The sequence below is a fragment of the Truncatella angustata genome (assembly GCF_020726525.1).
Source record: "Truncatella angustata strain MPI-SDFR-AT-0073 chromosome Unknown BKA67scaffold_3, whole genome shotgun sequence".
Lineage (NCBI taxonomy): Eukaryota > Fungi > Ascomycota > Sordariomycetes > Amphisphaeriales > Sporocadaceae > Truncatella > Truncatella angustata.
In genome coordinates this window covers 3428596-3452973 of record NW_025763383.1, presented here as the reverse complement: position 1 = coordinate 3452973, position 24378 = coordinate 3428596, and the positions used below count along the sequence as shown (strand labels likewise).

Sequence of the window (24378 nt, the reverse complement as noted above, 5' to 3'; positions counted from 1 at the left end):
CTGATTATTTGCAACCAATAGCAGGAGCACAACACTACGTTTGTGAGATTGGATTCTTGCGGCACCCTGTCTTACGTGAGCGATAGAAAAAGATTTCGACTTTTCATGTAAGGTTCGGATATGATTCTGCTCAGGCTGATTTTAGTATCATGGAGTAAAATCCTTCCGCTGGAACTTACGACGAGCTTTGGGAATGTCGGACACATCCTAACTTGATAAAACTGCCAAAGATTGTAAAGTAGGCATACACAAAGACAGCCTGTACGACGTGCGGGTATGTGTGGTGCGGTAAGATCACCATTTTGTCGCTTGAATCATCACATGTGAGCATATGGTGTGGCTTGCAGAATTTCTGTATGATTATACATGACTTCCCATCAATACTGGACGAGCTCGGTGTATTTTACCACGAGATCAGACGAAAGTCCACAGTGAAATTTCAATATTAGTAAATGGGAGTGCCGGCCTTGTTCTGGAAATATTGATCGCTAACTGTGAAATCAAGCCAATACAATACCCCTAGGTGTTTTAATAGGTTGGGAGGCATGAGACCAGACAATGATTTATTTTCATAGATACAGGCTTAATTGCACTTCCTGGTATATTCATGGAATGACCAAATTCGATCTGTTACCTGTACAACTAGATATAACCACTACGAAAACTTTTGATAAAAGTTTTCTTTCTAGATATATGGACGGGCCTTTGGGTTTACACCAAAATATAGGGTCACATATGCATTGCCCATTTTGAACGAATCAGAGTTGGGTATTTTTGGTTCTGGTTGTACGGCATAGATTTTTCGGGACCGAGACATTGGTATGGAAGAACACTTTTCACTAAGCAGATTAAAGATTACGAATAGAAATTTCGTGGCCATATTTCAACCATCTCTACGGTCCCGAGTGATCTCAAGCCTCTGTGGAGACTTCTTGTCAAATTTTCATACACTCGCCTCTGAAGAAAATATATAAAGCTCATTTCGCACGCCCAGATGAACAGTCGAGGAATCTTCACACATCAGCAGAGTCTTCATACACCCAGCGAACTTCTAGATCTTTCTTCCTTCAACATCAAACATGTACGCTATGAACGCTGTTATCCTGAGCATCTTGGCCGCTTGGGCGTCAGCCTCGCCCGCAGTGGTTCCCAAAGCCAATGTGGCCAATGTCAACATGTACAGCGGTAGCTCCTGCGGTGGCAGCACCCAAAGCTTCACCGTCACGGATGGATACAGATGCCAACCCGTTAGTGGTGCTAAGGCCTCCATCTCGGTATCGGAGAAGTATGTCCCTTTACTATTCAATTATCTAGCCCGAATCACAAGGCCGAAGTCGAATAACGTCAGCGGAAAACAAGCCAAGCTGACATTATGGACCTTAGCGGTTGCGCAACCTATACCTGGAGCGGCACGAACTGCCAGGGCTCGAGCCTCCATATCAACGGCGACCAATGCACATCAGTGCTGTTTGGCTCTGTCTCTGTTCAGTGCTAGAAGTGTCAAGAGGATTAGGGAGGAGTGTATGAACGAAATATGAAAAATATGATTTATGCCGCAGAAGGCAAGTGGCAGAGGTCCGAGGCTGGCAGGTGTCCCTTTCAACAATGGCGCCTAGGGATAGTCATTCATAATTTCTTAAAATTTTCATAGCAATTGCAGTGATTTTTAAAAGCCCCTATTAGATAACGATCGAAACCCAAACAACTTAAATACATGTCACAGCCAGTAACATTACATCCTGTGTCTCATAATCAAGGACGGTTTGCTGGTCTCGATTCTTCAATGGAAAGTTTATTGGAAGGGTTATGGACATATAAAAGAACAATAATAGAGTCAAATCAACGCCATAAACATGTCTTTGAATGTATAATATACATATTGGGCAAATGTGAAAGACTGCGAAGTCCTGAGATACGTTTAAACAATCCTTGGGAAATATCTCAACAAGAATGATATGACTAAACTCTCAAACGCAAAAGCGAACTCATGGGTGGACTTATTAGTCGCGAAGTCTATTGATGCGAAGTACTCTCTGAGGTAATTCCGGTTGGCTACCCCGAAAACATGTCGCAATACCCATTTGCTCATCTTCAAGACTTCCAATGGCAGAAACTACCACCCAAGCACAATGTTCCATATACAGCATTGAGTTAGCCCTGAGAAGAGCTTCTGCTCTTATCTTTCCCCAATGTATCAAGCCAACAGTTCAGCAAACATGGTAAAACATCCATAGTAGCGGCAATATCTTACATTGCTGACCGTCGTATGGAGTCCATCGGCTAGCTTAAACAAGCATTTCATAAAGGGGTTCCCACAATAGAGGCTTTGTTCCAGCGTTGCATTAACCTCAACGCAATTATTACCCTCAAGTACCACCCCTTGCCTTAAGAACTCGTTGTACATCGACTCTTTGGCCTCATTGTTGGAAATACCTCGGATAACAATCCAACGAAGCTTTTTAGATGTGACTTTCTTCCAGTTATCAATGACCATTTGAAAGAGACGCATGTCGGTTTTTCTGGTGCGGTCGGGGCCATACGTGAGATAAGCCCAAGAAATACTGCGGGTAGTATGAATTAGCCTCCATCACTTTCGCTAGAAATATATATGAGAACAGTATTGTACGAGGCTATGTTGGTGTTCTCCGCATGTTGCTAGCCTTAGTTTTATAACGCTTGAATGTAGAAGAACTTCTGCTCAGTACGACTTACATGTATGCATGATGCTTTTTGGAAACAGAGTATTGGTGCAGATGTAGATTGGTATCATCACTCGGTGTGATAAGATAATCTGTCCACTCTGTCTTCTTAAACACAATACTCAACAACCCGCACCATAAATCCAGATCGTGTATGTCAAGCTCTTCTTGTCGACGGACCAGCCCAAAACACTCAAGAGGCTGTAGCTCTTGTGAAGCCATGATAGTTGATAATGGAGTCTCTTCTCCCATAGATTCGTTAACATGTTGGTATTCCATGGTAGTAAAAGGTCGTCAAAAAACAATATCCCATTGTACTCTTAAATACATGACTTAATGAGTGAATCATAGAGGAAAGAACGACGAAGTGAATTACTTCGGACACCTAGGGAGTTCAGATGTAATAGACTGAATAATTTATAAGATTATCGAACCTGGTAGACCGTGTCCTGTAAGCCAATGTGAATAACGACAAGTAGTTGTGACTCTGAGCCACACCTTGCCCTTCTAGGATCTACCTCCAAATTATTTAATATCTTAATTGAGGGGTCTGGAGAAAAGTAGGAGTGGTTAGAAAACATTCGCTCCAATGTGGCATGTCTAAGAGTTCGCTTCTGCCCGTGGAACATGATCTATTAATTCTTCACTCAAGACCTGCAGTCATGCAAAGAGCAATGTCCAGAACCATGATCGTACAAATGGGAGTGTCAGTGACGACTAAAAATTGACATTTCCGCCACATTCCAAGTGTACATTGTCTATGAATTACCCGGCAATTGTGACTAGCGCAGTTTCATTGAAATGCGAACGTGATGACAAGATCCGACCACAGAGTGCCGGTCTACACGATTGAAATGATTAGAACTTCCACCCCGACATGTTTGGTCACTGCATCGGCGTTTCCCATGCGCTGCAGACCATCGTGGATGTGAGCGCTGCCATATTGGACCTTGACACTCTGTCGCGCGTAGCGTAAAATGATTGCCTAGAAATCTTGGAGTACATCATCAATAGCCAAGTTTAGGACGACAGCAGCCCCAAAAGTTTGATTCTGGAATTTGCATGGAAATCGGAGTCATGGTGAGTACCTGGGGTGGATGAAACTCATCAATAACAATCAGCACTGCAATGTACTAAAGGAAGCGAGTGGCAAACGCAAAGGCTAGTAACATAGCTTGGATAGTATTTATAAGATGCGCGGTTGTGGCTGGTCGAGTTACAACTACGGCAGGAAAAAGCTACAAAGACATGCCAAGAGCTGTACTGGCCGTAGACTAACTGCCTGGAAATCCATATACGTCGAAAGTGTCTATGAGGATGGACATGAATGAAAAACAACTTTCAACACACCAACCTGAATGAGGCAAAGATGTTTTGATAACAACAAACCTCAATTCTTTACTAGTATACATACTTGGTTATACAATTATATTCCTCAATAAGCATGTTAAAAGCAAAGTAATGTGAATGCATTGTGTCAAAGTACCAATCAGTGACAGGTCTCTGTGTCCGAACTATACTCCGTTCGCCGGAGCTTAGGAGCATATATGACGTCATTCACTCTGCGGAGTATACACCATCTCGAGGCATTTCAACGCGCACCGTACATTCAACACTTTGCATACAACCAAAGGGTACTTTTGAAATACTCACCTCTTCTAGGATGTACGAATCAACAATAACGTTCACATTTGACACGATATGTCCGTGGTATGTTATCGCGTGTCTTGACAACCCTTTCGAGTACTGACTTGTTGCTCTCTGAAAGGACATACTTATCGAAAAAAAGGTATCGGCCACCCAAAACTTCAAGTTGACCATGCAAATTTCCAGCTGCTATGTATAGCACAATTTCCTTGAATTAGTTCCAAGCACGTCAGCGCCGCTGGGCTCACTCACTCTTAATTATTACACGCCCACTCAATACAACTGCGGCAGAACTCTGACTCACACCAGAACAATGAGCAAAAAGTCCCTACTAACACATATTTTGTTAGACTGGACAAAGCAATTTCCAAACTTGACTCGAAAGACGTAACTTTCCACCTACGTCTTGCACCATACCAGCTCTACCCAACTATGGCCTGCACAGGCGAGGTCAAGAGGGAATGGTACACGCACGAGAAATACAACTCGGACCCAGCCAAGTTCAAACTTTATGAGACCGTGATGGACTCTTATGCTACTGCCCTTAACTTCAAGTTCAACTGGGACGGGCAGGTGGCCAACACCGTAGATGCGCACCGCGTGATCCAGATCTTTCAGGGTACGGCAGAACAGTTCGAAGACAACCCTGTCGTGTTTGAGGACGGGCAGAAATCCAGGGAAAAGTATGGACCGGAGACAGCGAATAGAATCCTGGCAGCGCTGTACAGGCAGTATTTCGAAGAAGGGAAGCACCCCAGCAGCGACGCGACCCTGTTGGCGGCTTGTCAGGAAGCAGGGGTGGAAGAAGTTGATGCGCGGCGGGTTGTCGTCGAGGAAAGAGATATGGGGAGGAGGGAGATTGGCCAGATGGTTAAAATGGCAGGAATCGACGGGGTCGACTCGGTGCCGACGATTATCTTTGAAGGCCGGAGGAGGGATTTGACGCTTGTAGGTGCTAAGGAGGTCGAAGAGTATGAGAAAGCACTCGCTACTATAGTTAAGGAAAGTATCTAATAATCCAGAAAAAGAATACTTTCGCATAATCTAACATGACTGAAGTGGCAAAAGCCATGGAGTAACACCGAGTAGCAGTGGTCGGTCACTAGTTCAGTTTAAATCAGGAAAGGAGATCATACATAAAATGATTGAAAAATTCTTGTTTCTCAAGACTATTTGCGAGTACAAAGCCCTGTGTGATTGTAATTATAGTGTCTGCCAAATTGTAGGCATATAAATGAGGTCTGACGATCACTACCCTCCCATCCTCATAATTAAATCTTTGCTTCTAAATCTCTATCTGTTTATTATGATTCAGCATCTCTTAGAGGCGTCAGTCCGTTACCGTCTGGCGCTATCTAGAACCCATGGATCTGTCGACTGGAATGGAACGATGCAGGTAACACGTGATCCTGTGCGACAGCGTTGCCTTCGTAAGATGCGGGGTGGGTTTACGAGTTGTGTAGCGGACCATCATATTCCAATCATTCACTGATCACCTCAAGTGTAAAGAAAAGGAAAGCTTTTCGCAAAGTCTCACCCGGCATTAGAACTACATTACGTTTACTCCACGAACACCCAATAATCCATCTTTCAGGGTGGGGGAAAATGCTCAGGCTACTCAAGTTACCACAAACGGTTGTACTGATAATCGATAACCCAACAGTGGCTGGAAATTTCCGTCCGACAACATGGATCGTTTTTGGCGCTCTCATATTCCAACTTCTTGCCTGCATATTCCCCTACCGATTCGTGGTGTCTATCACCATTGGCGCTCTACTGCTGCGCCTCATACCCGCTCTTCTAGTATCTTATGGCCTACTAACCAATCTTGAATTACAAGAGGTTAATCCCTATAAAGCGAGCGTCATGTTCCCTAGACCAGGCGGTTCCTCTGGACTGAACCCATCAGGAGAAGGCATTGCTCTGCTCATCCTCGGTATCAGAATCAGTCACCCTCTGGGTATACTCGCCCCAGGCGCGAAAGCAACCGGTGATTTGTTTAGATCTCTTGTTGAAGACCTCGATGCTCATCCGAGCGAGCATGGGTGGTTGGGTGGTTCGCTCATCAACGGGCGCACGAGAACAGGCTTAAAGAACGACCATCTCAGCATAATCGGATACTTTAAAACGATGGAAGACCTTCATAAATTCGCTCATGGACCTATGCATAGGAATGCTTGGAATTGGTGGAGTGCCAACGTCAAATCAATGCCACACATCGGGATCTATCACGAGGCTTATGACGTCCCCGCGAATCATTGGGAGGCAATCTATTTGCAAACACCAAGCATTGGATTAGGAAGATGTAAGATTAAGAGCGCTGATGGCCAATGGAGGAACTTGTTGATTGATGCAAAGCACGAGATATGGAGAAGCTCGGCTGGAAGAATGGGCCGCGGGGAAGGAAAGACGTTTGGCGACGACCCGTATTTGCGACTAAATGTTTCTAACTAGGCGAGAATTGCGGTTTAGACCGGCTATGATAACAAAAATTGGCGTTGTTCGGCTTTGAATAAGGATTGCTACACTTGGAGATATTTTGGTCCGTATTCGTGCGGATTGAATTATGATCTCGGACCTTCTCGGATTACAAAGTTTGGAGCGTAAATGCAACTCATCTAATATGTGGAGTTTAGCCCTATCGTACATGTATTGGGTTGTTACCCGTATCCTGAATGTTTGTTTCTGTATGATGACAAGGGTACAACGGCGCTGGTTGGTGCATTTGAAAAGCTCATGCATTTCTCAAGCTATAATCTACTAGCCACCCAGATATCCTTCGTTGGCTATATATATTCAAGTGAACCTTAGTCATCATGGTTTAGGGCCTATGACCTGGTGTATTTGACGGGACCCTGCGATTCAAACGATCTCAGCCATGGTATGCGGTTCAGTGAATTGGAATCCGAAGACACACCATGACGAAAGTGCATCTATTATTGCTGGCCGGGTTGGAATTGAACTAAACAAAACATGGAAACCGTCATGCAATATACAATTAATGAGGGCTAGTATACAACAAAGCTAAGTTACTGATCTCTGTGACAGAAGACTGTAACCATCGTTATAGTGCGACCCGAGCGCTCGTGTTCTACGGTTTGTGCATTAGCGGCTCTTAGCCCTAAACGACCCTGAATGCATGATCCAAGCGAGCTAAAATCGGAAGCTCAACCGAGCACAGATCTGGTTGTTCAACACAAAGAGGCAGCAGTCATACTCATTGTATTATGTTCTCAGGAGGATTGACCTTCATGCTTCACTCCGCCATTTTGAAACAGTCAGCATTACTGTTAAGGGGGGACTGCGATTGATGTTCGGAATTCTTGGTGACAGTCTCGGACGCATCATGCGAATAGTCGCAGATTAAGTTTCGGGTGCAGTGGGTGGTGCCAGTCTTTGTCTACTTGATTGGCGGCATCCCGGACGTTGCGGCCGCCCTAATGCAGGTTCAGCTGTCGAACGGCGAGGCTCCATGGGGACATTGTCGTAGGGATATCGTCGTACACTCAAGCCTGAGCCTTACTTATATATATATGTACAGATCCATATGAGAGTTTGAATCACCGTCGTCGCAGTTTAAATGGACCCCACCAGCGACAAGCCTTCAGTTTGTGTATTTTCATAAGTTTACAAGCGTACCAAGCGCACTTCTCGCTGAAATGAAGCAACCTGGGCGAATCTTACGGAGCAGGGGTTGTTGCATCAGGACTTGATAAATTAATGATAGAGACCCTCAGCAGGGGGACCTTTTAGCCAATCGCCCAGCGGTGCCATGTCAAGTCTGTGTGACTAGAGAACCAGGGCCCCTGCAATTGAGTGTCCGTTGTCATGCTACGCTTTTGACAGCGCTAGTCTAGGCGTTCAGCTGCGCTCATGCACCATTTCCTTTTCACCACTACTGAGTTCTGATAGATATTTCTCGTTGACGTTTTAGACTCGGAAATCCAGAAAAAAAGAACATCTGAACAAAAGACTATAATAAATGATTAAAAATCCCATGACTTGAATCACATATCAACTTGATGCTCAGTCCGGTGAGTTAGTCAAGGTCTGAATTTGAGGCCATAAAAGTCGGCTCCGAGAGCACCGATTGGTAACAGGGCTCACGGGTGTCCCGTTCGCTCCAGGTATTTGCTGAATATTATCGACAGCTACCAGCTGTTGAGTACAGTGATATAGGACTTCAGTCGTCGGCAGCCAATTCGGTTAGGCGTCCCGCATGCCTAGGTACCTGTCCTTGCCAGGGAGTGTGCTATGTACATAGCATGCAAAGTCCCCAGAACCCCTGTAGCTTGATGCGGGAGTGTGGCACAGGAAATCCTCAATCTGCAAGCGAAATATTGCCATGTGGTCAGACGAGCGGTATTCTCGCTACATAAGGTGCGGCACCATGGTTCAGGCCTCTTTACTTCTGTGCTTTCCGATCTTTTTGGCATTTCCATCCATTTCGCGCGCAGGTTTAGCTGCGAGCGAGGAAAGGAAAACAAAATAAAAAATGGCCGTCGGCCAGAACCTCGGCCCACTAACCGCAGCAGCCGCGCTACCTTCTGCCTGTGCCAACGAACTCGACCTGGTCTACAAAGTTGTTCCCTCTGCTGGTTTCTACTATTTACTCAACGGCCCTTTTTCAGCGACCTCGTGTTACCCTAGCGGTTACGCTGGACTCACCTCGCAATATTACTCCCCAGCTCCATCATGTCCGTTCGGGTACACGTCTGCGTGTGGCAGCATAAACGCAATTGACACCGTCACGGAGACAGTATATACATGCTGTCCAACGTGAGCATCTACGACCATCTAATCGAGATAGTTCTAATTCGTAAGATAGTCAATTCGAATATGTATGCCAGACCTCTGTTTATTACGACTGGGAGACGACGTTAGGCTGCGTGTTTCACGTGGACACTGCGCTCACCACTGCCTGGACAGTGATTGAGATTGAAAGTGGCATAACGGAAACAAAAACAAGCACCGGCTATGCAGGTGGCATGAACGCGTACAGTGTTCAGGTTCGGTTCCAGGCCAGTAACCTCGTCACTTCGACATCCAGTAGTTCTGTTACCTCGACGGGTTCTCGCACGGTAAGACAAATTTTCCATCGCGATTTTGAGCGAGGATAATAAGCTGACACGTGCTCAGAACTCAGCAGATGCGGTGACGAATACATCGAGTTCCAGTGCGAGTGCGAGTGCGAGTGCGAGTGCGAGTGCAGTAGAGAACACATCCGGCGGTGGGCTGACCGCTGGTGCAGCAGCAGGCATCGGCGTCGGAGCGTTCGCTGCACTGCTCGCTATCGTCATTGCAATAATTTTTATTTTCAGGCGACGGAAGCGGCAGAGACAGATGCAGTTTGCGCAACCCACCTACCAGCTAGATAGCAACCCGGCCCCTACCCCGAAATACGCCGCTGAAGTCTACAATGCACCGCGAGAGATATACGAAGCCCCGGATATGCAGTACCACACTCCAAAGACCGTGCATGAGATGGACGGGACAGCCTGGACGAGGGCTACGTAGGAAGACAAGAAACAGCGAATTAGTAATCGATAATCAAAATAGTGGAGGATTTGCGTGTCCATGACAGTTGTGAACAGCCTACGCTCATGTTCCACGGGACGCAAAGCAGCCTTTATCCACTCGACGCTTGGCTGAAGCCCACACAGTCGAACCCAACGTTATGTGTCCAAAATGTCCCTTACAAGGAAAGAGGACCAGGTAACCTGGAGTCAAGGCTACTACTGAAGTACACGATTTTTGCATGTACAGGAGAGTAATCAGGTGCAACTAGTGTGTGCACGCATAATCCGACAGTGTGCATACATAACCAGCGACTCTAAAATGCTGGAAGTGGATATACACACACGAGAGTTTTGGTCAAGTTCATCCTTGGTGGAAGGGAATATTCCAAGGCCTAATTTGGGACATGTGCCAGGAGTTGTGCTGCATCGGAGGAACTAAACAAGACCAACCCATCAATAGTATAACTCATACTACGCGATGTTCTGTCAGAATACCCACTTCAGGACACCAGTCCCTAATTTCTTTCATCTTGTCATGCTGCCAACGTCCTGGCTGGTGATAGCTCAATGGCTTTGGATAATAGATCGACCCGACAGAAAATTGTCCGGCGACACGTTGAGTCGGTAGCGTAACACCCTGGTCAGCACGTCGCCTTGCCTCCGTATAAAACCACTCGTCTTCATGCTGTTCAGGGCTCCTCTGAACATCTGCCTCCCTCGTGACGGCTAGGAAAAACTTTGGGTTTCGAAGCGATAACCCCCCGCTATAACCCACTCCATATTTCGCGTCCACCGGTGCTCCGATAAAATCATACTCAAAAAAGTCCTCGACGGTGTTCGCGGCCCGCGAGCATATGACGCTGTCCGACTGAAACATAAGCACCCGACGCGCCGAGCCGACCTGCTCCCAGATCCACGGCCGGGTCAGAAAAGTCGAGACGTTACGGCTGTTCATTAGCTCTGTGGCGGGTGGCAGATACCGCACCTCAATCTGTCGCCGCTGAACCGCCCGCGCGAATGCGGGCGAGCTGGGCACCTCCCAGTGTTCTTCGAGCGTGAACAGCACGACCGACCAGGCAGGTCCCAGGACGGTGGCAAAGTGCAGCATGATGGGGATCAAGTTGGGCGACCGCGAGGCATTGCTCTCAACGATCATGGCCAGACGATCGCCGGAAGGTATGGTCTGGGCCAATGGAGCAATATGTCGAGCTTCGGCATCAGGGGGCCCGCATGTCTGTGCATGGCCGGCAATCTTAGTGTGCCCTGGTTAGCAATTCTGGAGCTTGGCTTGCGATCCAAAAGTGAGAAATGACTTGGCAGTGCACGAACCTTGAGAAAACTACCTACAACATCTATAAAGGCAGACTTGTAGATGAAGAAAAAAGCCAGGAGAAGGACAAAGACGAGGCCTTCTCGGCGGCGCCCGTATTGCCTAACCTTAGGTAGTGCTGGCAGTGGCGCCGTAAGCTTCAATGGAGCCATAAGGATTTTGATAAATGAAATAGAAAACCCAAACAGTGTTACAAGTATTGTGGACGGACAATTGAAGGTGCAATCAATAGAAAAGATCTTCGCGGGACACACCATTCCAACATGATACGAAACCCTGTTTTTCCGTCACCTACCAAGATCCTCATGCACGCATTGATATCCCCCGTTGATTGTTGACAAGGGGCCATGCAACGCGTGGGCGGCGATTGTCAATGGTACAACAGAGCAGGCAGAGCAGGTACCGCTTCAGTCGACCCACCGTGGTGGGTTGGGCTTAATTACGATGGGCAATAGCTGGAAGCTGACCACTCCCTGCCTGCCGGCCGGTTTGAATGCATTTTGAGTATGCACGATACAATAATATGATATTATGTTATGATTGCTAAAGCTGAAGGGCAGCCCTCGAGGTCCCGCAGTCTAGGCTTTTTGTACGGAGTATCAACAACTAGTTTGCCTGCGCAGACGGTACGGATTACAGGTCGCGCTGGGGTGGCGGGCTGCGCTAGCCATTGCTGTTTAGACTTAGTTATAAGCTTGAGCAGATGATACACATGGCACGTGCTCTTGGATTGTCTGTTGTGCACACCCACTACCTTGTTTTGCAAAAGACAACTCTACTATTGTAACTGCTAGAAGTACCATTTCTATCACTTCAAACTCAATAACCCGAGCAGTTTATCCGAAATGATTTAAAGCTAGTCTTTTCCAAACAATGAATTTGTTTGACCAGACGCCGAAGCAGGAGTGTTGTCCACGCACAAGAGGTCGTCACGGCTCATCTGATTGTGGTGTATTTTACTGCGCAGTCTTCGGCCGGTATTGCATAATAAACGCGAATCATCAGTGATAATTGAGATCTGCTGACTCGTCCCAACAATTTCGGCCCGGTATCCATTTCTCCGGCGTTCTTGCGTCGACGAAGAGCTCCTTATACCTTGAATTTATCCTTCTATGAAACAAAAAACAGATTCGGACCCTTAAATAAACGCCTTTTTCTTCGTCTTTCTCATATAGGACATGAAGAGATATCATAACCGCAGTTCTTAGCATAACAAATCAAAACTTAGGCGAGAGTTGTCGCCTGCTGAACACGAAAATGGCCAAACTCTGGTAGTCAAAGATAGTGTTGAACGGCTTCTTCATAGTCTATTAGTCCTCTTCATGATCAGTATCCTCTACGTCACGGGAAGCTTTTGCATCTTGACCACAACGCGTATTATGACTGAAAAGGCCAGCCAGCCTTTTCGAACGAGTGAGCGCACCACAAATCTCGCCAAGGATCGGGTAGAATGCCGACAGCTACCATTCATTAGTGGGCGGCAAAAGTTGGTCTTGAACAGAGACCCCAAACCTCGATGATCACTTTATTCGTTAAAATAATGTTTTATCACGCTGGATTATCACATAATTTCAGTCCACGGTTGAGTGGTTACTAAACCGTTACTCTATAACTTTATGTTTTCGGAGACATTTGAGGCATAGTCCAACGCATACGGATCGATTGGTAAGCCGGCGTCGTTAGCCGCATCGGCCACATTGGAGAGTTTCGTGGCTCCATTTCCGAAAGATCCGGACTAAAAGTGCCGTGCTTAATCTTACTGGCACAGACTGACATATAATGAATATATACGTGAAACTACACGCAGACTCATTTGTGCTTATAAAACACCAAACTTTGCATTGTCTCCGAATTCTCAAAACCCATGATTGACCATGGCGCCCAAAACATATCAAGCCTTCAGACGAACCTCGGGCGATTTCCCGAGGACGATAGAGCTCTCATCTGAAGATCTGCCTGATGATCTGGACCCGACCGCGGTCCTAATCAAGATCCATGCCGTATCGTTGAACTACCGCGATGTCGGCATGTTGGTCGGCAACTATCCCGTCCAGGTTGAGGAACATGGCATTTCAGCCTCAGATTGCGCGGCCGAGGTAGTCAAGATCGGGTCAGCGGTGAAGTCTTTTGGCATCGGGGACCGTGTTACCGTCATTTTTGACACCACCAACTTCACTGGAACCGAAGATGCGTCAATGCAAGCTCTCGGTGGAGATGTTCCCGGGGTGTTACGTGAGTTCGCTGTGTTCGACGAGAAATTGCTGTTGAGGTTACCCGAGCATCTTACATGGGAGGAGGTAAGTTCCCTCACCATATGATTTTAGTTATATGACATGCCCTGACATAGCTGGGTCCCAGGGGTCCGTCCTCTCTTGTGCGGCGCTCACCGCTTGGACAGCGCTCAATGCGCCGGCCTCCATAGGCGTAGCCCGCAGTGCACTTCTACAAGGTATTATATGCCTCCTGCATATTCCGCATGCTTGTCACTAAATGAGTCAGGTACCGGAGGTGTCAGCATGTGCGCGCTGCTAATTTGTCTCGCCGCGGGAATCCAACCAATAATCACGTCATCGTCCGATCAGAAACTGGACAACATCAAAAGGTTAAACCCCGAGATCCGTGGCATCAACTACAAAACCACTCCCGATGTTGCTGCCGAAGTAGCCCGCATCACAGATGGCAAGGGTGTTGACATCGTGGTCAACAACACCGGGCCGGCATCGATCCTCACAGACATCAGCATGTTACGCGCAAGAGGCGGCGTTGTGTCGCTCGTGGGATTCCTTGAGGGGTTGGCGGCCGATTGGAACCCTGCTGCATTGCTGGGTTTGATGTCGAAAAGGGCTTCCCTGAAGTAAGTAGGACTCAACCGAACTTTTGGGTACTAGACTAACAGATGTCTATAGGGGTATCGCTGTAGGTTCGAAAGCAGATTTCTTGCGTATGAATGAGTTTCTACAAGAGAAACAGGTCCGGTTCTCCAGTACGATTGACCGGGTCTTTCCGTTCCTTGAGTCCAAGGATGCTTTTGATCTTTTGTTGTCGGGAGGACATGTCGGAAAAGTTGTTATCAAGATAGGGGATTCTTGAGCTCTACAATCGTACTTTAGCTTAGTTCTTGTGAAATAAATGAGATTGACTAAGTCCCTATCTTTCTTAACATACTATTGGTGGCTGCCCCATGAACTTCAATACTTGCGTGGCAAAACCGAAGGGAAGATTCCTGTACCATTCAAATAGTAAAACTATAATGGTCGTATCGTATCAAGCCTCAAAAATGCGACTTTACGTCCGTTAGAACTTTTGGCCGTTCTTGCTCACCGACCAGCCCATTCCAGATCGTCCCGGCCCTAAATCCTCTTAGATCGTTGAGAAAACTTTACAGATAACATCGCCTGAACCAGGGCTTTCTCTTGGCCTGGACAACTTCGCGGTCCGTTGCTCAAAGGCAACTATTCCCAAGGTTTTGTTTAGATAACATCCCACCGGTCAGAACGGAAGAATTCCACATCAACTTCAGGTACTTTAGTGTCTCGATGTAAACCATAAAAAGCGTGATAATAATGGATTACTTAGAAAAAAGCATTGCAGGCGATCTATCCGATCCCCTGCCTCGAAGTAAGCTTGTATTCCGGAGAGATGTTCGGCTATATGTCTCAAAGATGGGGTAAGTGCGAAAGCCTATTATGGTGGTAAGCTACAGTTTTCTCAATAAGAAATCTTCACTTGCTTTTCTCAAAATGTTTTGTAAGAAATCAATTCCCCATCCGAAGTGTTGTTCACATAGATTTGGGTCAAGACAACGTTCCTTAAATGTACTCAAATGCCTTTGTGACGTGAGAGAATAAACATCGTGTTTGTGGCTAGATATGACGTTGTCTCATGTATGTATATGATCGATTGAAAAAATTGCGAACCAGTCAAATTTGGATCACTAGTCCAACCCGCGGAACTACCACCATTCCAAAACGGTGAGGTCTATTACTGTCATCGTCGCTAGACTGATACGTTCCATTTCCAGAAAATCCTTCCGCCCGAGTTCGAGGTTTATGTAGTATTCAAGAAAGGAGGGTGCAACACGGCAATTTCTGTGTAAGGATGGGCAAACCAAATTACAGCCTATCGCCCCGAAAAAAGACTCGCATGATCAACCACTCGAGGGCACCGTGAAAGCGCAAAGTCCTCTAGGACATAACAACACAGTAGCAACAAACCTTAGCTTCTTTGAGACTGGGTTTAGACTGGTGCAATTGTTTTAAAATAGCCCGTCATCCTGGTGGACAGCAAGGCCCGAGCCATGGGTATCACGGCGGATGTACACAAACTCGTCCAAGTAACAGGATGAGCAACCTGGTTTACATCTTTCGGCAAGGGATTATTAGATGAAACTTGCAAAGATGTGCACGGAATTTATTGTGGTTGTTTTGCTGACACCCGGATCAAGAATTTCTTCGACCAAGCGGACTGGTTCTGTGGTTCGGGCCGCATTCTAGTTCAACCAACACCTTTGAATATACCAGTTCGCCAAACACAGAAACAGCCATTGTTTTCAGAGATACAGAGGTCCAGATTGGTAATTTCTGTATTTGTTACGTTCCCACCCGGTTGGCACTATATTTGATGGTAGAGAGGATTGATCTCTCCAAAGCAAGATCATACTCCATCTATCCCAATATCCCTAGTCTACGACCTTCGTCTTTACTATTATACTACGCGATGCGCTCATCACCTGAGACAAGCTGTGGGATATCATGAGTTGCTTTATCCGTCCTGAAGACATCGTCCTTGGAGAGACTGGCACTGCAGCCTACGGCATTCGGCGGATATCGTTACCAAAGAACGTCACGATCTTTACTCCTGTAATATAGCTGTCAATAGGATACATGCTTCCAGTAGCCCAGGGTACCGTATTGGCGCAACGAGAACTCGACGCTACTACCGAAAGCAGTCTTGCCTGGAGCTCGAGTACCGTTCTTTCCATCGGAGACGGCTGCTTGCAGATGATGGTGCAAGAGCTTGGAACTATAATTCGTCACAACCTCAATGTTTTCATCTTCTTGATGAAAAACAGTGGGTACACTATCGAGAGTTGCATCCACGGATTGGAGCAGAAATACAATGATGTCGCACCGTGGCGATACCTGCAGACACCTGGGTTTTTCGGTGCCGAAGAGGGCACTTTCACAGCCGCGGTCAGGACGTTCGGCGAATTACAAGCAGCCTTGAATGATGAGCTGCTGCAAAGCAGTCTAGTCCTTCGGATGGTGGAGGTATTTACAGGCCGTGAAGATGCACCTACTAGACCGCTCACAAGTCTCTTGGAAAACGAGAGAATGCGACTTGCAAGCCAAAGAGGCCCTAGTTATTGAAGTAATAAAACTGTGATAGACAATCAACGACTATCACTATTACTCGTCTCAAAAATCACGAAAAACCCCCTTCGATAGTACTAATAAGTTCTACGTGCCTTCTTACTGGGGACAATAGTGGTACAAACAATACTCCAACGACAAACCTTGACTATAAATAGATTGGTGCGAGGACAGGTAACAGCTGGTCTGTTTGAAGATCTGTGCATTCAGAGCATATTTAATACATGACACACTATTGTGGTACTCTCGAAATGGTCGCTAAAAGTATTTTCATAATGCCGGACTCGTTTAGGTAGTGAGCGAACCTTTAGGTACATCGTCTCCCAGCCACACCACAACCCATCTTAACGGTCTTAGTATCGGACCCCCATTCAGATGAGTAAAATACCGCATTTGTATAAATAGACCCTTATTAGTACCTTTGCCTTGCGCGCCTGGCTATGTCTGGGGTAATCATAGGAATATTATTCGCAATAATACGGTAATTGACATAGACGGCATATATGGGTCTACATACACATGCCGTAAATATGCTTAACATTCATGTGTACCTGTATCCACTGAGTTTTAGCCACAAGTTCAACCTCTTTGGTCTTGCACGCCGCCTGGTGAGACTTAATGGATCGCAATGTTTTGTTTGATGTTGTTTGACGTTCCGTTGAGCCAGTGCGGAAAATAAATGCCAAGTTCGTTCGTACGCTATAATCAGATCTGTTTCAAGCATCCCATAGGTGTTTGCAGCGCGGGAGTAGGCAACGCGTGAAGCCATACAGGCTGGGGTAGCTCGAGTACTAATTTACTTTGTTACAAGGCTCAGTCTCTCGAAGATGGCAGCCTGCAGGCAGAATAAAGCAGTCAGGTGTGGAAAGATATTGAGGCTGGCCATGAATCCGATCACAATCACTGCACATCGCCTAGCATTACCATTGAGACGAGAACGGTAATTTACCGATCCTCTCATCGTCTATCATAGGGATGGTTATAAGTTAGTCAAGCGTTCGCGGACAGGAAGCAATAAGATAATCATGCTGTGATACAGAATCGCCTTCTGTTGTAATTCCAACTTATCAAGGCAGGATATGATTGAGCACATATTTTCCTGGCACTTTCAAGTATCAAGTCGAGGCGGGGCTGCTGCTTGAGCTAATGGCAGGTTTTGGTATACTCAGGAGCCCCGTAGATTTCTTCGAAGTTATATTATCAGAAAACTACAAGCAGGATAAGTTTGTACTCACATACACTTCAGACGAAAACGTGAGCCCCCATGTTTGCTCATCTCAATCTCTGACCAGGGAAAAGGCAACGCTCGCACTCCGGCACGGGGAATTGTCTGACATGACAATCGTTCATTTCCAACGCGTTGTTATTTCAATCAAAGCCTAATCAGCACATGCGTCTTGCACACCAATCCTGCAAACGACGACATGACTATCCTGCGGAGTTTCTGTACTCCTATGCAGAACGCGTGGCGACCGGCTGCATATCCGTCCCATGCTGGTGGAGACTTTGATTACTCTTGCATGCGGCCTGGACAAGGCTTTCGCGTTTTCGGCACGGCCCCGCGATCTTGCCAAAATTCCGACCTTGCTGGTAAATTCCAGAATTGAGGCGCATCGTCTCAAATGGGCATTATACGGATCCATCATGAGTAGATTTGCGCAAATACAGCATCCGGGGTCGCGTCTGGTTGAATATCGACAACTCGCGTTTTATTCTGCTTGCACCACGTATTAATATACCTACTGAGGAGGCCAGAAATACTTCTGGTTTCAATATGTTTGGGATGTTAGCAGTCGCGCTGACATGCTCAATGCCGCATTTGGTGCTGTGGCAGTGCTGTGCTTATAGGGAATCGCCCGACATTACAAACAAGCTACCTGTATGCTTTTGATCGGCCGCAAAGCAACCCATAGTCACATGAATAAATCGGCCGAATCAGGCAAACGATGTCCCACTATCGGGGTGCTTCTGACATTAGGCAACAGGAGGTTTATAGATGTCCACGGCGACATCGCGAATCCGTACACCTTGGTCTAGACCGTCGTAAGTGCCATCAAAAACACTAGCCAACCACTCTATCGCACGCTCTTGACCGTTCTCGATCTCGGAAATATGGTCGCCAACCGTGTTACGCTCGTACAATATGGATACGTTAAACCGTTTATACTGAGCAATATGCTCGTCCGTATCGGCAATAGGCGTCATATGGTCCCCAATCGCTTTATAAACAAAGAGCGGAATCTCCGGTGTACCGTGGAAACCAAGCATCCATTCAACCTTTTCAATCCTGCGCAAGACTTTCGACTCCTTGAGATCAGCCTGACCATTCTTGAAATAGGCGTAAATATCCTGGTTTGCGAAAGCACGGAAAGCTTGTAATGATTGCATGTCAAGGCCCTCAAGGAAGCCGGTAGCGTTGTGGGAACCGTCGGTTCGAAGACGGCTACGTATGTAGGCATCAGCGTCGGGGTATTCGTTCATAATACCCAGTAAGACGAGGATAAGGTTCCCCGTATAAGGGGACTTATTGACAACGTTGAACGTATTTCCGAGATTACTTACTAAACCGCCTAGTGCCGCACCTACTAGGCCTGCCGAAAGTTCAGGAGCGTATTGTACTTGCAATTCGGCAGCCTTTTCGGAAGCAAGGGAGCCGCCGCTATATCCCCACATTGCGTATTTGAATCTCCCGTCGTTGGGTAGCAAGACATCGTCGTTGCTTATCAACGAAAGCACAGCGCGAATACCATCGAGGGTGGCATGGCCAGCCAAAACAGATGCTCCAAAGGCAGCACGGGGCCCTTCGAAATCGGGCACGACAACGTACCAGCCACGGCTCAGCATCTTATTGAACCTGTCGTGGCCAGTGGGAATTCCATGCGAACTTGCGGGTGCAGGTTGGAAAAGCCGGTACGAGGGGCTCCAGTCGACATTCGCCGAGTTATATGCAGCCTGGCAAGACAGTAAGACATTATGTCTCGAGGGCAGAGTATAGGGGTTTTCGGGGATAAATAATGACCTAATTAACCATTTATAAAACGCTTATCCACAAAAGGTATTAAAGGCACTCACGCCACTGCCCAGGCGGGCTGGTATCGCGAGCCAGTAGTACGGTACAAAATGTGATAGGCTTTTGAGGTATGATCGAAAGGGATAGAACTTCCCGGCAAGGTGCGGACCCGGAGCACAGTTCCTGGGCTACACGCTTCAAAGCCAGGCAAGGCTGTATACCATGGGTCCTGGCTCGGAAGAACCAGCTCATCCGGTCCAGCGGCGACAGTGGGAGATGATAGCGCCATAACTCAGTTTTACAACGGCAGGAATTGAAGGCCTAATAAGTGCCCACATCGATCAACCTACTGGTATGATGTATATGGACTAACGTGGTACGTGTAGAATGAGAACTGCTGCTTCTGAAGAGCTTAAAAATTTCTAATATGGAGGGCGCGCGTCTAACTATTTGGCTGACCGGCTGCCTAGGTAGCTGATTCTTGCCTGAAACCCAAGGTCTAAAGTATGCACGGGGCAGAGCATTACGAAATGTTGATTTCCGTCTTCCGTCATGTTTACAATGTTGTTATTGCCCGGACTCGGGGGTCGCTGCATGTCGTCTTACAGTTGGGGTGACACGGCAGAGAGGGGTAACGCGTTGTCATCATGTCGACGAACGGGAATACTTAAATTTGCAAAGTTGTGGTGACCAATGTCCGATGAACATAGTGACTACTCAGATAAGTATACCCAAGTCGGGGATGGTGCCCATTCTTCAACGAGTCTCCCGTCTCTTGGAGGTTTCCCTTTCGGACTGACCAGAAACAGTAGTTAAGTTTCAAAGGTTAGATTAGAGTAAGTGTAGCTATTTTACCTTGATTCAATTTTGGAAACGATAGAATCATGGATGATTAACAAGGGGCTGATTTCCGTGCATGTTAAGCCAAACTGCTTCCTTCCGTATTCCTATTTTCTCGACTAGACTCCTCTTCCCGCGATAAATTCTGTTCGGCTCAGCACTTGAATCTTGATAACATAAGCAATCGACTGCACTACAAATACTTTCCTGTAATGGTAAGAATCGTGGTGTTCGTTGCCATACTCAGCATAACGTAATTTACCAAGGCACAGCAGCGGAACACGGGTATGCCCAAGTGTTTGATAACACCTCTCAGCACCTTCCCAGAGCTCAACGTTAATTAGTGAGACTGACGCACGGTGTCCATCGGTACCGGGTGTAGGTTATTCAGGGATACCAGAAGTAAGTCATAGCCAGCTTACAATAATAACTCGCATTAATACCTTCGACTGCCTAATCATCCCGCCAGCTCTACTGGTCTACCGATCTCATGCGCACCTTTGCTCTCACTCATGGGTAATCGGTCATCTGCTTCGATCTACGCGTGGGATGTTCTCTATGCGGCGTCACTGGTCGGCTCAGCTTTCCACGCACTGCCCGGAAATCGTTTCCAGATGCTCGTATGGGTAGTCTCGAGCTGCTGGGGCCGAACATGTGGAGATCTCGTCCACTTGTCCTGCGCCCCATATATCCAAATGCAGATGCCGACCTGCAGTCTTGGCAAGCTAAGCTGGTTGAGTTGCACATGTGTTACACGCAAGATGAAGTGATAATAGATATGCAGTTTCCCTGTGACCACATTTAACCAGCATTGTTCATTTTGGGCATAGGCAAGTGGTAACATCTCCTTTCGTGCGATCTCTATCAATGGGTGTTATATTATCAATACTAAAAGCTCTGACTGAGCTAACACAAAAAACAGCCGATTCCAGGTCCATTTTGCTATCGTCGTCAGACGGCAATTCGTGCCCTCGCTTCCTTGACGCCGGTACCCAAATCCCAAACTCAAAACATCGAATGCGCAAATATAGGCGCTCGGTACATGTAAGTAACAACATTAACTCGTATTTCATTCACCAATTGATCAGGTGTGCACATCTACATGCCCATGCTCATCCAGCCGAAGGTACCGGCAGCAGATGCCAAGATCAGCACGGTCAGAATACCGGCACCAGCCTTGTCCCCGGTCGTTATCGGCGTCAGCGTGTTGGTGAATGAGTCGCTGTCCTGGCCGGCATTGTAGTTTCCACCACTGGTGCCTCCGGTGGTGTTGGTAACGGGGACCTTGGATTGACCAATAAGTAACGACGAGACAGCTCCGAGTACGTTCATGGTCTGGCCAGCACCAACACTGCCATCAAAGGCACCCGTGGCCCATTGGAAACCACAAGCTCTCTGGTTTGTACCGCCGGTACACTGGCTGATTGCTGCAGTCGCCGATGTTTTCAGGATTGGCAGAAGCTGGTCCGCAGTGTATGGGGCAATTTGAGTGATGGTTGACATCCAACGGGCGACGTAGCCCTTGAAACTCAACATGTCCGTGGTACAGGTCATGTGCTCTTCGCATGCTATCTCGAAGGCAATGTTGTTGGGGAAGAAGACGCGAAGCGTTCCAGCGATGAGACCGTCGAGTCGGTCCTTCCAGACTTGGCTTCCATCGGTCTAAGGGAGTTCTGTCAGCATGTTTCTGGGGGCAGGAACGCGACAGACACTTACGTAGTTGTACATGTATGCAGCACCAAGCAGATAGACACCGTTGTTGTACGAGAACTGGGCCCTGTTGATGTCGGTACAGTTCTTCTCGACATGGGCACCGTCGTAGATGTTGTACTGGTCATCCATAAAGCCAACACCTGTGACCCAGTCCCAGGTGTCTTCGGCCCACTTGGCATAGGTCTCATTATTGGTGTAACGAGCTAGACGAGCGCCGAGGTTGAAGAAACAGCCGTTCGCAATGCTGTTCTTATAGTTGTATCCGTTGTTGGAGAAAGGTATCTGCCATCGCAGACCGCCATTGCAGGTGGTGTCGTGGCGATCTGGAGCAGCTTGAGTATTGAAGACGGCCTGTGCCAGCGCGAGCCATTGGGGTTGATCCGCAGGCGGGTCGGGAAAGTTCTCTTCGGCGGCAAGCATAGCAGTCATGCCCCAGAAGCCCTGATCGTCGTTCCCGAGAGATGCAGTGACGTTGGGGGGCATGTAATCCTCGTTGGGGCCGACCTGCCATAGCATGGCCTCGGTGACAACCTTGTTGTACGTGGTGTCGCCTGTCAGATGCCAGTAATCGATCATAGTTCCCCAAAGCGCACCACCTTCCCACCAATAGTAATCGCCTGCGGGAGGGGGGCCGGGCAGGATACCGGGTGTTTGCCCTGATTGATTTCCACTGTAGTAGCTCATTAAATCGTATGCAAGTGCCGCCGCAGTCTGCTTGATGGCATCTGGAGAGGGCGCAGTGCATTAGTAGGGAACAGTAGCGACGCTGCGGTTCAGATGAGAGAGATGGAGAGTGGCCATGGCGAGACTTGAAAGGCTGCATACCGTTGGAATCGATGGACAAGACTGCAGACACCAAAGGTGCACTGAGCAGAAGCGCCGAGGCGGCGCGCTGGACGAAAGACGCCATGGTTGTGTTTGTTTGTGTGGACGACTTGAAAAAAAAAAAACGAGCGACTAGTTACGAAGGCAAAGACGAGAACGTCGAGGGGGGCGAAGAGAAGACGCCTAAATGATGCGAACCATAAATTGTCGGGCTTGACTCACTATCGCAAAAGGTGGATGTGAAGGTCAAAAGGGCAGGATTGTGGTTGTTGATTGAAGCAAGGGAATGATGAGGATGCAGGTCGCAAGGGGCAGCCGAAAGAGGGTGAATGATTAAGGTTCAAACGTCAGGTGCGTGGTTCAGGTTCGCAGGCTTGGGGTTCAGATTCAGATTCACTCGGAGCAGGGCATATAACAGGTAGTTAACTTTGGACTAAGACTAGATAGAAGTGGCCATTCCGAAAAGGCATGTGTTTGTGCGTGTGTGTGTGTGTGTGTAAGATGTACGCGCGGGAGATCGAGCTTCCATTGGAGAAGGGAGAAAGGTGGCGGGCAATCTATCAGAGCTGAAGCGCGCAAATTCCCTGATTAGAGCCCATATCTAAACCCCCCCATGTCTCCGACATTTATGACGACAATCGACAAGCCGTACAGTACTCTGTAGTGTATCCATCTAGCTCGGGTTTATGCAACTCAGTCGCCGTGTATTAGGCCCCCGGATCCATGTTCTATGTATGTGGCCATTCAACATGTTCCCTCCGTCCAAGCTTTTCCCCCCGGCAGTTGCTTGAATCTCTTGGGATTGCTTGGGTGTTTTTGCCCAGCTTGTAGTGCCCGTCTGGGCAATCGTGGGGAGTGGCGAGAGTGGATTGCCTTGGCGTTTCCATGTCCAATTTTCCCCCAGGTGAGGGTCCGGGGACACAGTGGACACAGTGGACATAGTCAGTGGACAGGTTCTAGAATCATGCTTAACATGCCTATTGTTAAGCATAGACTCTAACTTATCTAATCCATTGCAGGCGGCTTTGCGTCGCTACAAACAAATTCGTCGTCGCCGCCACACACAGTAACGGTACACTACCGCTCGCATTTGCGAACTAGCTGCTAGAACGCGCAAAGCAGGATACCAGGGATAGATTCTTTCAATGCCCGAGTGATGCATCCACCAACAAAATCTAGGTGTGTTGGTGTAACCCCCGGCGTCAGCTTGTTTGTGCCTGCATGAGACAAAAGATCACACACCAAACTAAGACTAGACTAGTCTAATCTTAGTCTGGTGCTAGTGATTATCACGTGATTACAGCCAGCCATACCTTACTCTGGACATGTGACATCTCTCATCAACAATAAATTAGCACCGAGACCACGTCGTCGCCTTGACTAACCAATATGTACTTTTGATTCTTCTGTTGCCTTTTATCAG

At 47.4% G+C, this 24378-nt stretch overlaps 10 protein-coding genes across 10 annotated transcripts; 6 read left to right on the top strand and 4 right to left on the bottom strand.

The window, feature by feature from the left end:
* Window positions 1–1079: 1079 nt before the first annotated feature.
* BKA67DRAFT_657871 (uncharacterized protein) lies at window positions 1080–1495 on the top strand (the record flags this gene model as incomplete). The annotated part of the gene is made up of 2 exons (XM_046107184.1): window positions 1080–1285; window positions 1384–1495. The coding sequence occupies 2 exons, from the start codon at window positions 1080–1082 to the stop codon at window positions 1493–1495; spliced, it is 318 nt and encodes a 105-aa protein (XP_045960242.1).
* A 505-nt stretch (window positions 1496–2000) lies between these two features.
* On the bottom strand, window positions 2001–2978 carry BKA67DRAFT_534882 (uncharacterized protein; the record flags this gene model as incomplete). The annotated part of the gene is made up of 3 exons (XM_046099932.1): window positions 2001–2180; window positions 2252–2561; window positions 2713–2978. 3 exons carry the CDS (start codon window positions 2976–2978, stop codon window positions 2001–2003), a joined length of 756 nt encoding a protein of 251 aa, XP_045960241.1.
* A 1323-nt stretch (window positions 2979–4301) lies between these two features.
* On the top strand, window positions 4302–5482 carry BKA67DRAFT_562320 (thioredoxin-like protein). Its single transcript, XM_046102594.1, has 3 exons — window positions 4302–4409; window positions 4468–4488; window positions 4697–5482. The coding sequence occupies exons 1-3, from the start codon at window positions 4363–4365 to the stop codon at window positions 5358–5360; spliced, it is 732 nt and encodes a 243-aa protein (XP_045960240.1). The 5' UTR covers window positions 4302–4362; the 3' UTR covers window positions 5361–5482.
* Window positions 5483–5820: 338 nt separating this feature from the next.
* Window positions 5821–7057, top strand: BKA67DRAFT_645385 (uncharacterized protein). Its single transcript, XM_046105877.1, has one exon. The coding sequence runs from the start codon at window positions 5952–5954 to the stop codon at window positions 6798–6800; it is 849 nt and encodes a 282-aa protein (XP_045960239.1). The 5' UTR covers window positions 5821–5951; the 3' UTR covers window positions 6801–7057.
* Window positions 7058–8378: 1321 nt separating this feature from the next.
* BKA67DRAFT_253045 (uncharacterized protein) lies at window positions 8379–10097 on the top strand. The gene is made up of 3 exons (XM_046095757.1): window positions 8379–9125; window positions 9175–9427; window positions 9486–10097. Exons 1-3 carry the CDS (start codon window positions 8842–8844, stop codon window positions 9861–9863), a joined length of 915 nt encoding a protein of 304 aa, XP_045960238.1. The 5' UTR covers window positions 8379–8841; the 3' UTR covers window positions 9864–10097.
* Window positions 10098–10331: 234 nt separating this feature from the next.
* On the bottom strand, window positions 10332–11347 carry BKA67DRAFT_657868 (uncharacterized protein; the record flags this gene model as incomplete). Its single annotated transcript, XM_046107183.1, has 2 exons — window positions 10332–11117; window positions 11195–11347. 2 exons carry the CDS (start codon window positions 11345–11347, stop codon window positions 10332–10334), a joined length of 939 nt encoding a protein of 312 aa, XP_045960237.1.
* A 1577-nt stretch (window positions 11348–12924) lies between these two features.
* On the top strand, window positions 12925–14339 carry BKA67DRAFT_562310 (alcohol dehydrogenase). Its single transcript, XM_046102593.1, has 4 exons — window positions 12925–13492; window positions 13554–13644; window positions 13695–14049; window positions 14102–14339. The coding sequence occupies exons 1-4, from the start codon at window positions 13070–13072 to the stop codon at window positions 14283–14285; spliced, it is 1053 nt and encodes a 350-aa protein (XP_045960236.1). The 5' UTR covers window positions 12925–13069; the 3' UTR covers window positions 14286–14339.
* A 1739-nt stretch (window positions 14340–16078) lies between these two features.
* BKA67DRAFT_534876 (thiamine diphosphate-binding protein) lies at window positions 16079–16564 on the top strand (the record flags this gene model as incomplete). The annotated part of the gene is made up of 1 exon (XM_046099931.1): window positions 16079–16564. The coding sequence occupies one exon, from the start codon at window positions 16079–16081 to the stop codon at window positions 16562–16564; it is 486 nt and encodes a 161-aa protein (XP_045960235.1).
* A 1977-nt stretch (window positions 16565–18541) lies between these two features.
* Window positions 18542–19866, bottom strand: BKA67DRAFT_515013 (secretory lipase-domain-containing protein; the record flags this gene model as incomplete). The annotated part of the gene is made up of 2 exons (XM_046097691.1): window positions 18542–19586; window positions 19640–19866. 2 exons carry the CDS (start codon window positions 19864–19866, stop codon window positions 18542–18544), a joined length of 1272 nt encoding a protein of 423 aa, XP_045960234.1.
* Window positions 19867–21252: 1386 nt separating this feature from the next.
* BKA67DRAFT_562290 (family 76 glycosyl hydrolase) lies at window positions 21253–23496 on the bottom strand. The gene is made up of 3 exons (XM_046102592.1): window positions 22956–23496; window positions 22134–22855; window positions 21253–22079 (listed from the first exon to the last, which is right to left on the bottom strand). The coding sequence occupies exons 1-3, from the start codon at window positions 23038–23040 to the stop codon at window positions 21516–21518; spliced, it is 1371 nt and encodes a 456-aa protein (XP_045960233.1). The 5' UTR covers window positions 23041–23496; the 3' UTR covers window positions 21253–21515.
* Between the last annotated feature and the right edge of the window lie 882 nt (window positions 23497–24378).

What these genes read in the sequence shown, in the direction of transcription:
- BKA67DRAFT_562320 (XM_046102594.1), top strand. Translation starts at nt 4,363, where the DNA reads ATGTACGAATCAACAATAACGTTCACATTTGACACGATATGTCCGTG. An exon ending in TTTGACACGATATGTCCGTG is followed by an intron (nt 4,410 to 4,467) that starts GTATGTTATCGC and finishes GCTCTCTGAAAG; the next exon opens with GACATACTTATCGAAAAAAA. An exon ending in ACATACTTATCGAAAAAAAG is followed by an intron (nt 4,489 to 4,696) that starts GTATCGGCCACC and finishes ATATTTTGTTAG; the next exon opens with ACTGGACAAAGCAATTTCCA.
- BKA67DRAFT_562310 (XM_046102593.1), top strand. Translation starts at nt 13,070, where the DNA reads ATGGCGCCCAAAACATATCAAGCCTTCAGACGAACCTCGGGCGATTTC. An exon ending in AGCATCTTACATGGGAGGAG is followed by an intron (nt 13,493 to 13,553) that starts GTAAGTTCCCTC and finishes GCTGGGTCCCAG; the next exon opens with GGGTCCGTCCTCTCTTGTGC. An exon ending in CCGCAGTGCACTTCTACAAG is followed by an intron (nt 13,645 to 13,694) that starts GTATTATATGCC and finishes TAAATGAGTCAG; the next exon opens with GTACCGGAGGTGTCAGCATG.
- BKA67DRAFT_253045 (XM_046095757.1), top strand. Translation starts at nt 8,842, where the DNA reads ATGGCCGTCGGCCAGAACCTCGGCCCACTAACCGCAGCAGCCGCGCTA. An exon ending in GTATATACATGCTGTCCAAC is followed by an intron (nt 9,126 to 9,174) that starts GTGAGCATCTAC and finishes TTCGTAAGATAG; the next exon opens with TCAATTCGAATATGTATGCC. An exon ending in CCTCGACGGGTTCTCGCACG is followed by an intron (nt 9,428 to 9,485) that starts GTAAGACAAATT and finishes ACACGTGCTCAG; the next exon opens with AACTCAGCAGATGCGGTGAC.
- BKA67DRAFT_562290 (XM_046102592.1), bottom strand. Translation starts at nt 23,040, where the DNA reads ATGGCGTCTTTCGTCCAGCGCGCCGCCTCGGCGCTTCTGCTCAGTGCA. An exon ending in CTTGTCCATCGATTCCAACG is followed by an intron (nt 22,856 to 22,955) that starts GTATGCAGCCTT and finishes CGCCCTCTCCAG; the next exon opens with ATGCCATCAAGCAGACTGCG. An exon ending in CTGCATACATGTACAACTAC is followed by an intron (nt 22,080 to 22,133) that starts GTAAGTGTCTGT and finishes GAACTCCCTTAG; the next exon opens with ACCGATGGAAGCCAAGTCTG.
- BKA67DRAFT_645385 (XM_046105877.1), top strand. Translation starts at nt 5,952, where the DNA reads ATGCTCAGGCTACTCAAGTTACCACAAACGGTTGTACTGATAATCGAT.